The 13,475-nt window shown below is 42.0% G+C and overlaps 1 protein-coding gene across 8 annotated transcripts in view; it reads right to left on the bottom strand.

Annotated features, from left to right (window-relative positions):
• The window catches only part of LMBR1 (limb development membrane protein 1), a 163,685-nt gene that overhangs the window by 59,289 nt on the left and 90,921 nt on the right, over nucleotides 1-13,475 (bottom strand). For all 8 annotated transcript variants that reach the window (XM_045086287.1, XM_045086285.1, XM_045086288.1 and 5 more), the window contains 4 exons: nucleotides 10,452-10,578; nucleotides 9,933-10,001; nucleotides 9,203-9,267; nucleotides 5,329-5,401 (listed from right to left, as the gene is read on the bottom strand). In XM_045086287.1, coding sequence (XP_044942222.1) covers nucleotides 5,329-5,401; nucleotides 9,203-9,267; nucleotides 9,933-10,001; nucleotides 10,452-10,578 — 334 coding nt within the window. The remainder of the gene's footprint in view (nucleotides 1-5,328; nucleotides 5,402-9,202; nucleotides 9,268-9,932; nucleotides 10,002-10,451; nucleotides 10,579-13,475) is intronic.

Here is a 13,475-nt window from a genome sequence, read left to right as displayed (position 1 = left end):
CACAACAATCTAATCAAAAGGAGACAGTCACTCAAACCAAGGTGGTGATATGCAAGCAGATGCTTTGACGCTGGAGACAACAACTTTGCTAAAGGAATCCATATGGGAATTACGAGAAAGAGCCTCTAAGGAATCGGCCTCAGCACCTAAAAGAATGGATTTGCCACCTATAGAGACATGTTGGCTCTAACAGAAGCAGAAATGGGGTATGAGATCTTTAGCTGATTCGGGACAAGATATGTTTGAGATGCTTATCAGGCATCCAAGTAGAAATGTCTACTAGACGGATGGAGAGGTCAAAGGAGAGGTCAGCAGCATACAAATTGCATTCAAAGCCACAAGACCAGATAAGATAACCAAAAAGGAGTGCAGGTAAACAAACAAGAGAAGAGTTTAAGGACTGAGGTATGAGGCGTTCCAGTGAGAAGCAGCTACGGACACAGAGAAAAACCAGCAGTTGTTTGAGAAGCAGCATCTCCTTAAGTAAAAGAACAAGGGAATAGTGAACTGAAAACCCAGTGGAATGAGGAGTGCAGGTGAAGACTCCGAGGTCACCAGCCAACTGGACAACAGCACCGTCAGTACAGCAGTGGAGGCGACAGCGGCACCAAAACCCAACGTGGAGCACGGCAATGAAACTGATGAGGGTACAACCCCAAGAGTTCTGCTATCAAGACAAGCAAAGCGCTAGATGATAAGCCAGAAGGGGTAGAAGTCAAGACAGATCGATTTCATTTCCTTCCTCCCATTTGTTCATTCTACTGAGAAAAATTACAGCATATTCTGTGCTGAAGGAAATGATCCAGTTGGAGAAAGGCTGGTTACGTCAGAGAGACAGTGGAACGGCCATCAGCGTGTCCTTGAATCAGGGAGAAGGGACTGAACCCAGTGCACGGCGGGAGGGCTGAACTTCGCCGGAAGCACGGACAGTCCAGTCACAGCATCAGAGAAAGGCGGCACGTGTGAGGGGAGCAGCAGGTAGGTGAATCAATATGAAGGAAAGAGGCTGCCAGCATCTCAGCATGCTTGCTTCTGTTTTTCTCAAGAAACGAGGAAGCAAGGCCATCGGCTGAGACTGACAGTAATGAAGTCTTGAGGGAAAAGAAGATAGAAAATAACTCCAGGAGAATGTAAAGTCCGTCTAACACACCATCGGATCTTTAAGGAAAGGCCAGGAAGGCAGCTGAATAGGTGCGTGCTGAGAACACCAAGAGCTGCTATGACCACGGCTAGCGTTCAGCGAAGCAGAGAGGGAAGGAAACTGAGAGAGCAGGGCACTGAGTCGAACGACAGCCCAGGAATTTAAACCGCGCGAGGCATCGAGGGTCTGAGGGAAGCGAGGGAGAAAAGGCAGTAAAAAGTTATCAAGACGGACAGATGGCATGAAGAACCACAGGGCATGGCACACCTCGGGCAGCGAGCTGGAGAGCAGGGTGACTGACGGTTGAGACGGCAAGAGAACTTGTCAGCGCTAGTGACAGGCCTGCGCTGGGCCCCAGGCAGCAAGCGGCTGAGGAAGACCATTAAGAGAGAGGTCTGTGGATGGCCAAGCGGCCTGGAAAGGTCATCCACGCAGACACTGAAATCACCAGTTGTGACAGGAAGAGTGGCAGAAAGAATGATCATGAACAAGAACTGAAACCTTAAGGATAGAAGAGGAACCGTCCGGACGGAGAGGGCTGAAGGGAAAAGGGAGAAGTAATCGGGTCACGATCTAATGACAGGAGACTCGGAGTGCGTGAAAGCAGCAGAAGAGAATGAGAGGAGGCCTGCCTAAGCTCCTGGGGGAGCGGAGCGCAGGATGCGGGCGAGAACAGAGCTACCATCTGGAGGGACTGAGAAGCCGTGTGTGCTGGGAGAGCCAAGTTTCTTCCAGCAAGAGGGAGAAAACTGAGGGTCTGGGTGGCTCTGCGGCCGGGAGCCAGCAGCTCTGAGGCCCGCGTGGTTCCACATGGTATAAGCAGAGATTCAGGAGCTCACCACAGTGGGAAATCAGGTCAGAAATGCGACACAGAGAGATGCGAGGTCCACCTGAGATGCCAGGGTCTTGAATATTCCGGGCTCCTCATGCCGACTGCGAAGGGGGAAGGGCAGGATGCAAGCACTACTCCTCGCCTCAAGGCAGATAGCGAAGGTTGTGTGCAGGAGACAGAGGAGCAGAGCCTCACAAGGACGGGGCTGAGTCCTGAGATCTCGCTCCTGCCATGGTGATGTGGACACTGGGGAGGGCTGTCTGCATCAGACGGCTGGAGATCTGGGGCTCCCTCCGGTCCAGGAATACACACGACTCTCATCAACGATTTCTCTTACTTTCAAGTATTCTAGTTCTGGATAAAATCTTATAGATCTTTGCCCTTGTTTTTCCTCTTCTTCAGCCAACTCATCTGTGATCTTGAGACTCAGAATTTAATTCATCTGCTCAAGGTCTGGTGCTTAGAAGAAGATGAGCAGCAAACCGAAAAGGGGGAGAAGCAGCCACGCAGACCGCTAACAGGACGGCTTCCTCAGACAGTGATTAGAGTATTTATAGTGATTTATAGTATATGAGTGTATAGGTTCTTATTAACAAATTTTCTGAAGTAATACTAATATTAGTAAGAACAAAACTAGCACCAACAAGCGATAAACAGGAACAATGGAAAAGTCACGGCCAAGTATCCCATCAAAAAGCTATACTGATACTTTAAAACCCATGCACAGAAATTCAACTCCAGTAATGTAATAACTACCAAAACAAGGTATACATCTCCAAGAAAAAAAAAAGTGTTATGTTTTTTCAATGACTGTGAAGCTGAGCTCAGAGCAAACCATGCCAATGTCCCAAAGGCTCCTGTGATCTGCATCACACATCCCCACACAGACCAAGAAAAGCACACTCAAGGGCCACTAGCAAACCACCACCAGGAATTCTGGGGTACATCACTGCTGTAAAATTTTTTTAATCTTTTACTCTTATTATTCTGTATTTCTTTTCAATAGCCCAGAATATAGGATGTGAGGGTGGTGCAGTCAGTTAAGCATCTGCCTTTGGCTCAGGTCATGACCCCAGGGTCCTGGTATCAAGCCCACGTTGGGCTCCCTACTCAGAGGGGAGCTGCTTTTCCCTCTCCCTCTACCCCTCCCCTCCCATGCTTGTATACATGTGATCTATCTTGAATAAATAAATAAAATCTTTAAGGAAATTAGAGCCCAGAATAAAAACTATTTTAAATTCACTTTTTAAGAAAAATTTAAAATGCAAAATAGCTGTTAAAACAAAATACACTTGGCATAATACTAGATTAAATAAAACCCATAGGGATGATTCCCACTACTTACCTTCTATGATCTATACTTTTTAAAGTAGGTTCCATGCCCAGTGTGGAGCTCAACATAGAGCTTAAATTCAGGACCCTGAGATCAAAACCTGAACTGAGATCAAGAGTGGGACACTTTGCTATAGAACCATCTGTGTTACAAGCCTGTTGTTTTCCACCTGAAACAGTCCACAGTGCTAACAAGGAGCAAATTACAACACTACAGCAACTACTCCAACATATCATTAAAGAGTGTCAGTAGAAAGAATTTAACAACCTACCAACAGAGCACTTAGAAATGGTGCATAGCTTACCAAAATGGGAGAAAACAAAATTATACTTAGCATTAGCTATCATATAATGCTTAATCCTCTCCATATTATATTTCTGTGCTAGTCGGGGTATTTTGTTTACTTGGGTTTGGCTTCCATTTGTAATATACCTAGCCTTCTGGCAACTACTTCTTTTTCAATTTCTTTAGCCATAATGATCCATTCTTGCATTTGAGAAGTCAAAGGATCAAAAAAAGATTCTAGGGGGACTTTTTCCTGAAGTAAAAAGTGGGAAAAGGCTGTATTTCGGTTTAGTTTTAACTCAAATTCTTTAACTGATGGGGCGCTGTATTTTTTTTTTAGTTAAATAGGTTCCACATCCTGCATGGAGTCTACTGTGGGGCCCGAATCCACAACTCTGAGTTACAGACCTGAGCTGAGATGAGAAGTCGAATGCTTAACCAACTGAGCTGCCCAGGTGCCCCCAAGGGGCACTATCTTTTACCCTTCCTAGTTCTCAGCCTCCTGATCTGTGAAGACAGAAAGGCCATCTACTTCAGGCTGAAACATAACTGCACACAGCAGGCAGCAGCAGGATAGTTCAGGCATATTTATCACATATTAGCAAGATTACCTAAGTAAGACAAATTTATTATAATATTTACTACTTTAATGAAATTTTATAAAGCTGACACTATTGAGAAAAGTTGTAATTCTGAAATAAAATGGGCTTAAATATTAAAATACCTTTAATAACATTAGAAGAAAAAAAGACACATGTAGTTCCAATCTAAAAGTTATTGGTACCAAAGGAACAATATTATTGCCAAGAATTCTCTAAAATAGATAAAATCTGAAATTCTTTGATCTAAGAATAAAGGTCTAAATGTTAGCAACACTTTTGAGTTGATTATTTAAATTCACTACTTGTAACTAAAGAAAGTAGATCTATTTCTTTCTATTTCATAATTAAAGTAACCTTCCATTTTATACCTGCTCTTTAATTATGATCCTGAAATACAGTTAGCTCCTAATAATCTGATCTTGGGACTGGTTTTCAACATTAAAGAAAAAAACAACTACCACACAGGAGAAGAGAGTGCAGAGTAAAAAGCATTTAAGTAAAATAGAAAATTTACCCAAACTATATCATTTCTTTGTTAAACTATATCATTACTCTTTTTTTTCACTGGTTCTTCATTTGAAGCCAAAAGGATGGTAAATAAAAATTAAACTTTGAGATCTTTGACATGCTTACATGGTAATCACGGCTGATAACGAACAGAATTCCCAAATAACAACAGAGCTCCTAAGCGCAACTGAGACAGTCAAATTTGGTACCTAGTAGTGAAGAGACAGACTACTTTTGATCTTAAGATTTCAACAGGAAAGAAATGAAATAGAGATATTAAAGTCACTAAGAAAACATGCAAATTTGCAAAACCTCAGTAACTAAGTCGTCATGTTTAAAATACACAGCACTAGAGGTGGATACCTTCGTGGTCAGTGTCTCAGAACCAAACGGGCCCTGCTAAATTCCACCTAATCACAGCTACAGGGAAAGACGGGTGCTTGACCGCCGTGCCACTAGTCTTTAGCAAAGCTGTCCTCACCTGGGACATTCACATGTTACTCTTACATCTTGACCTGGTGACTCAGCACAATGTGCTAAGAGGCCTGCATTTCTCCCCCTCAATTAGCTGTCTTTTTCTGAATTAAATAATTTTTTATTGAGCTCTAACCACAGAATACATACATACCATTTAGTCGTCTCTGGAGTGCTTCCTCCTCTAGGGTAATAATATAAATCTGTTCATCCAGGTCTTCAAGAATCTAAATTCAAAGATCACACCATTGACTAATGCACATTACAGAACTAGTGCTTGCAAGAGCATTAGGCTATTTGGTCTACGATTTAGACTGAATTTAGATTCAAAATCATTAGGAATTGAAAATAAAAATACTCCCACTATTCTATTTATAAGTTAAGGAAAAATATTTTAGCATATAACTAAACACATCAAAAGTTGACTATTAGAAAATCTACATATATTTAAATTTAAAGGATTAAAGAACACTGCAGCTCTCTCAGTGACAAACAAATATATGAATTCTCAACATCCAAAAGACTAAACACTATCTCACACCCAAACCAATATTTTAGAGCAAGAAGGAATAGCTCACTCTGTCCAACACTAGTTTCTCATTCATATTTACCTATATGATATTTAATACAAGAGACCTATAAACTCAGTAACCACCACACAATACTTTCCACTTACATCAACTGTATATACTAAAAATTTTCTGCAAATTATGACTACTGGTATTATCAAAATCATTCTGTAGATAGAACCCTAGAGAAATACTGTGTTTGTGTAGACTCCGCTCACCACCCTGCCATACAACACTAGTAAAAAAACAAGAACCACTGATCAATCACCCATTATATGAGCTATTATCTGCACTATCTTCACAACTGATAAAACCTAAAATATGTTTAATTCTAGCTTTGTTAACATAGCTATCTTTCTTGAAATGATCCTAAATATATTCCTAGCTCTGGAGAAAATCTGAAAGAAGCCCAAAGCTGACATATTTAATATCATTCAAACCCAAACTACTTATTCCCAGCAAAACAATAAACTATGAGAAGTTGATGGAAAAAGCAAAAGGTGGAAACCCTATACATGTGTAGCCTTTCAGCTTCCCGATGAGGTATTTTCATAAAAAAGGAGTCTGAAAGCATGCAACTCCTATCAGGTATCTAATCAGGTGCCTAATTTCTATAAAATTTACTTAGAGCAATCCAGTAATTCCTAGTATTTCAATAAATATGGATAATCCCTTATTATCAATAGACCTAGCACTTGTAGCAAAATAAAATAGTAAGATATGAATAAAGAATAACACACAAATAAACAAGAACAAAAGCTGACAGACCTAGGAGAAAAGGACGGGTTGACCCACGTCAGCAGGCTGCCAGTGAGGGCCTCCGCCAGTGAGGGCCTATCCCAGAAGACGATGCACCAGTCCAAAGTGGGAAGGCCTGCGCGGATGTACAGCACGGGTGCAGGCAGCAGACTGAGCTGAGTTAATCCAAGACGCTCCGAGCCTAAGGCAGGCAAGGGGCCATACCTTGGTGGGTCATCATATCAAGTTTCTTTCCAATCAGTGTTCTCACCGTTCTTACTGTTTGGACCACAGTCCAGTTTTTACTTTTCTTAAGGTCGAGCCCATACAAAAAGATTTCCTCTTACAATGCACACTGTTCATTAGTGACTTATAGTATGGGTCTGTCTTCATTCAAGTAAGCGACAACGAGGGGCACACAGATATTTGTGTTAAATGCTTATGTGCCCCATGCCTGTGATTCTACAACAATCCAATGAAAATCAGACTGTTGTGTTCCCCCATCTTATAATGTGCCAAGAAACAGGGTTTGACAAAGAAAAGTTATTTGCCTTTTGAAGCCCGTACTCTTCACCACTCTGAGCTGATGGGGACCTAGAGAGGAGTTAAAGACAGTCCTTGACCTCAAACAGCTTACATTCTAGTGTCCAGGAGAGACAGAATGAACTCAAAAAAAGTAATTACAGGGTTAAAATACCTGTCGTAACCCAAGCAAAAATAAAACATTACAAAAGCTCAGAGGAAGAAAGATCCCCAACTTCTAGGTGGGAAGAAAAAAGTTTTCTCAAGTGTTTTGATGATAGTAGCCTCTTACCTGATAGCTTAATTTATTAAAAATGGGAAAGGCATCTGGATCAGAAACTAAGCAGAGTACAAAGGTGAAGAGATGTGAAGTACATTCAGCAACATCGTGGTTCAAGTACTCTGGAGCTTATGACAGAATAGAACAGTGGTCCAGGGTCTGAAACCCGGCTCTGGGTTCAAATCCCACCCTACCAAGACTGATCTGAAATCTTGTTCAACCAACTTAATCTCCCTGAACTATAGATAATTTGGCCATAAAATAAGACCACCACCTAACTTATGGGTTTATTAGCAGGATTAAATGAGAAATGTGTGTAAAATACAGTACTAATCACAAATATAGAGCCTAGACTGACTTAATATCATTAATAGTGGGTGTTAGCAAAAAGAAAAGAGACAAAGATAACTAAAGTTTTGAGAATAATGTTAGTAAGAGACAACTTTAGAAGAAAAATCAGCTTTGGGAAGGGCGCTAAGTAAGTAGTTCGGTTTTCTATGAGCTGAGCTCTCAGCTCCGTGGGTACTCAGGCACAGCATTTATCATGTGGTGTAGTTTGTTTGCAGAGTCTTTTGCTCCCCAGAGTTACACATATAAAAGTGTCGTGAAAGTGGCAGAGGTGGTCAGGAGAACGGAGCAGAGCCACGTTAGACCAAAGACAGAACTTGGAACATATGCCTATCTTTAGGGGGCCAGAAAATAGAAACAGAGAAAAAGACCAAAAAAAAAAAACCTCTGCCAGAGAATCAGGAAGAAATTAAGAATGCAGTGCCATAAAACCTCTTCCAGAGAAAAGTGCATTTTAGGATTTGATAGCATGTTTTATTTGAGTGTATACATTTATGTAGCAATGTTAAATAATCCAATTTTATTTTTAAAAAAGATATGAAGAAATTATTAGTCCTTTATTTTTAAATCTCTCAAAATTAAGCATGCATTACTGAAAGAATACCTCTACTGCAATATTTCCTCAAATTTTTCCTTGATTAATCACTCTGACAGGAAAGACAAACATATAACCAAAATAATTTGATAGGTGCTACCAATGAGATACACTGGAGAATATGAGCGGTGCAGAGAAAGAAGCTTGATTATCTTAACTTAAAAGAAGAGATGAGGCAAGGTTCAAAGACAGGCAGTGAATGCAGCCGGCCTCAGAGCCAGGCCTGAGGACGCTGTCAGGTGGCTGAAGCAGGCAGGGTGCAGGGACGGGAGAAAGCCCCAGACATGCCTGGAAGTGACAGCACAAGCCTGTTGTGGGCACAGCCCCTCAGCTGCAGAGGGCGGGATCAGACAAGGGGGCGGGAGCAGAGGCTGGAGGTCGGTGGACTAGAGAACAGGTTGTGAGTCATTCAGACCTAAGCCAGTGAGGACCCGTGAAAATAATGTAAACGGCAAGTTCCTTAAATGCAGCAAAGAATTATTTTCATGGGAGCAAATATTTGACAAAATAGCTAGAGGCCAAAGAAATTAGGAACAATTCATTATGATTACTGCCAACTGAAAACCACTTCACAATGAATATATGGTAACTCTGAGATTAACCTGCAAAGTATAATCAAAATGAACACGCAACAACTCCCAGAGACGAAACTGGTCTGTTAATCAAGGAATATATGTGGCACATTCTGAAACATAACAGAGTTACTACTGATACAACAGACACCTAAAATATCTGTAAGTATTTGTAAATTTTGTCATAAAATTTGCTAGAGGAATTTCCACCTGAGTGTCTGTAGTTAGTATTTTAGAAACAAAAACAAATTTGATTTCCAAGGATGAAGAAGATTAAAATAAAAGCAACAATAACAAGGTCCCAAGCCCACAGAAATATTCTAATGTTTCTGATTGCTAATTCACAACCTAAGAGATGCTCAGATGTAAACACATTTATTTCACAAACAAGACGACACACTTACGGTTGGCTTCACCAGCAACTGACCCATCACTGTGAACATGCGGGAGAGGCCAACGGGGGTACACACTGCGGGGAAGATCACAGAGAAGAGGCAGGTCAATCGATAGTGCAAAACAGAGAACGGACTCACAGATCACCGTTTTAAGAAAACTCTGGTCTCCAACTTAGATTCTCTCAGTGTTTTGTCGGGGACACTTTCTCAATAAAAGCTACGGTGGTGACCGGGAAAGGAGGGCAGGCAGCTGAAGGCTGGCGAAGGCTTAGTATGTGCAAGACTCCAGCGGCTGAGGAAGTCTTTTCACTTAAAAGAAATAAAAGAAAACCAACGAAAGAGCAGATTACATTTCAAGTGCTGGTGGGAGTTGAGAACCAACTATTATCTTCACTCCTTACACCCACATTTATCTGCTTACAGTACTCCGAGACACGCTATGATGACTCGAGTAAAATTGGACACATGTGAAACAAAGACCACCCCACGGAATTATACGTTACTATTCAAAAGTCGAGTCTAATGCTTCAGTGAGTGTGTGCGTCTCTCTACAAGAGAGACTTTCCTTAAAGAACACCACATGTGTTTTATTTCATGGCTTTAGTTTATCCAAATTTATCTTAACATTAAAAAAGTGAAGGGCCAACTTTAAAAACATTTCTTCAGGAAAGCTTCCCTATAATTTTCCAAAATAAAGAACTCCATTCCCCCGTCAACAATAAGCCAGAAAACTACTTACGGAGAAGTAACAAACATCCCATCAGAGATATACAGGAATATAAATAGGGAAGGTAGAACTCCCAGAGATCTGCAAAGAAATGCACATCTGTTTTCGAAATCCAAAATACTGTACATTGAAATACATTGAAGTTGACTATAAATTGTTTGATAAACATCATAATTGTCTATTTGAGTCTAAGCCATACAATTTCTAAATTATACAATAAAAAGATCTAAAATAGAAGAAAAGGAAATAACCCTTTTGCAAAACCTGTCTGGAGGAGAAAAAAAGTCTCCATGGAGTTTTAAGAACAGAATCCAACTAAGAAACAAACAAACAAAAAATCTTAAAAGCTGCCTGCTCATTCTGAATACAGCAAACACACGAACACTCATTTCTTTTCTTAAACATGTCTAAAGACTTATTAACTCTGTAAATTAGCAACAAGGGCTAACGACACAAAGAATTATGAAAACACTCAGGAAAGCGAGTGTGTAATTTTACGCCGGCTGCGGTCCCAGAGAGAAGCCGGCTTACCATACAAAGACTCCATGCTCGCCGCGTCCTTGTCAACGAGCGCCGAGGCGACCCACACTATCCCGAGGATGAGGAGCGCAAGAAGGACAAGCATGACCAGAGTTTCTAAAATGCGGGCTCGGATTCCCTGAAAAAGATAATGGAGATCTAACTGTATTTTATTTCATCTCATGATTAATTAGGCTTCTATCTATATGAAAGTACAAAGATTCTTTGGAAAGGGAGGAAATTTGTATTTATTAGCAAGATTAAAAAATTCCAGCTTTACAGTGTCAGGTTTATACTGACTTTGCTTTACCAAATTATGCAGAATACCATCAAGCTTTAAAGAACCAAAAAAAAAAAAAGTGAAAACATTTTTTAGAGCCATGTTTTAAAGCGCAGGTTGGTGAATCTCTGTCTGCAGTTCTCAGTGAGGGCACCAAGAATGACTCAGGTCGGCAGCCAAGCAGCCATCAGAGCGCTGGACCCCATGAGTGCGCACAGACCCCAGTCCCAGGGCACCAGCCTCGAGTACCACTCCCACGGCCCCCAGCACAGCTGCCAGCGCTCCCCTCACCTCCACCCCTACAAGGACCAGTGCCCCCTCTCCTCCACTCCCACAGCTGCCAGCAACCGCCCCCCCCCGCCCTGCCGCCACAGAGGCCAGCATCCCCTGCTCTGTAGCCCAGGGACTCCCCAACCAAAGCTGGCAGCAGAAACCAAGGCCAGGCACAGCACTCAGCTATCAATTATGTATCACTTCTTTCTTCACATTAGATAAAACCATCATTACTTCATGTGCCCGGAATATAATAACCCATCTTTATGCACAGTTTTGTTTTAGACATAAAACAAATTCTGATCTCAGGGCCAAACCAGAGGTCTTCTAAACCAAGCCAAACCAAGGCTTCTAAGCTTGAAACATTGAAACTTATTGGACAAGGCAAACAAATGAATAAAAAACAACTTTCTTATATTCCTGAAAAGTCACCAAATGACTGAATCCGTACCTAAATTCAAAGACCCCTATTGATGCTTTATACCCTAATGCACTAATGTACATCTAATACAACAAACAAAATCAGAAATAAATCCATGTCTCTCAAAAAACATCTCATGTAATATTTCCTTCCACATTAAAAATAGTTGAAGTTGTGTGATAAAGATCTAAAACACACACTTACTTCAATTTCGCCCTATATTATTTGCTAACTGGAGAGGCTGCACGTCAATCGCAGCGTGCAGTCAGATGGAGAGGAGAAGGCCCGGCCCACACCCTGGCAGAGCCGCCCCAGCCCCAGCCCCAGCGAGGCTCTCACAGGCCAGGCTTACCACCGAGCTGCCCAGGGCAGGTTCAGAGATGTCCTTAAATGTGGAGTCAGCACACCTTCAGTGTTCACAGGAAGGGAGGCCAGCAGACTGGAGTGTGTGATGCTTGTATTTCATTTAACACATCAGATCTAACTGCAGTTACGACTCAAGTGAGACGAAACATGAAGTCCCCAAACGTGCTCCGGAAAAACCCACTGACTCTCCCGAAGAACTCTCCAACCTGCACTTCCCAACCTTCAAGCCACTTAGGATACCAAAACATGACCGCCACCTTTCTTTTTCTTTTCTTAAAGTAGGCGCCACACCCAGAGTGGGGCTTGAACTCACAACTCTTAAGATGAAGAGTCAGCTGCTCTATCAAGTTAGCCAGCCAGGTGGCCCAGGTAGCCACCTTCCAATAGTACTTTCTTTTACCTTGCTTCCCTCTTTCTAAGCAATAGTCCTTTTTTGTAAGCAAGAATCTTATTACACATCAAATATTATGTGAAGAGCTTATAATGGATAAGAAGAATAGGTGCTCGGATACATGACCCTGAGATCATGGCCTGAGCAGAAATCAAGCTAGATGCTTAAACAACTGAGCCACCCAGGAGCCCCTGGACTATCTTTAAAGGATGTCTGGATAGCAAACACTCTTGGAAAACAGAGACGGTATCTCTCTGAAGCAGAAGTAGGTCTGTTTTCCACAGAGCAAAGGGCAGGCAAGTTTGCTTGAAACACATGTGTGGGTTTCCCTAGGTCTGAGATTGCTCAGCTAAGACCTGAGCCCACAGCGGGAGTGGCGTCACCGGAGCCACATGTCCCCATGAGGCTGGTGGGAGGAGGGCTTGTCCTGGGGAACAGGAAGCTCGTGGCTTACCTGTTCTGAGTAATGAAGTCCTTTGTCTCTGATCCAAGAGTCTCGTGTCTACAACAACCATGCAGGAACCCGACTAACTGTCAGCTTGCAAGTACAGTAAAATCTCAGACCCTCTCCCTTCTGGCAGCTTTGGGTAGCAAGGGCAGGCAGCTAACATGGCTTTCTAGAGAAGAGCAAATAAGAGTCCCACCAGGTTGGGTTAAGCGCAATGAGAAGCCTCCCAAGATCTAGTAATGAACGCTCTACCCAAGCAGTAGACAAGTGGGAGAAGTAAGGGCCCCCCAGGACCTGATGTGCTGATGCTTCAGAGGCTGAGCCGCAGGGGGGGCTTGGGGCATAGCCCCTTCTCCCAGAGAGGAGGGGTGTCATCATGTTCCTATAACACCAAGCCCTGCAAGGCCAGCTATAAAAACTATGATTACAGGCAACTATTTTTCTTATATACTTTGTCCTTTTATGTATTTTCAAAATTTTATAGTGTGAATGTGCATTACTTTAAGTAATACGAGAACAAATTAATGTTGTTCTTAATTTTTAATTTTTTTCTTAAAAGAATTATTTCCAAGAGATTGGCACCCAGAAAAGTAACTTTTAAAATATCCAAGTTTAGTTTATGAGAGTATAGGGAGCTAGTTCAGGACTCCAACTCCAGCAGCAAACCGCCTGGGTTCAAAGCCTGGTCCCATCACTGACCACCCGTGTTAACACTGGGCAAACTTCTAAACCTCTGTGCATTTGTAAAATAGGTTTATCCCTACCTTATGGGGTCATTATAAGGATCAAATGAGTTAACATAAGTAATGTGCTTAGCCATTAGGCTGGGTGCTTAGTAGGCACAATATCAGGGTTAA

The sequence above is a fragment of the Mustela putorius genome, unplaced genomic scaffold (genome assembly GCF_011764305.1).
Source record: "Mustela putorius furo isolate JIRA1106 unplaced genomic scaffold, ASM1176430v1.1 tig00000929_pilon_pilon_pilon, whole genome shotgun sequence".
In the NCBI taxonomy this organism is placed as follows: domain Eukaryota; kingdom Metazoa; phylum Chordata; class Mammalia; order Carnivora; family Mustelidae; genus Mustela; species Mustela putorius.
This window is presented reverse-complemented; position numbering and strand designations above follow the sequence as displayed.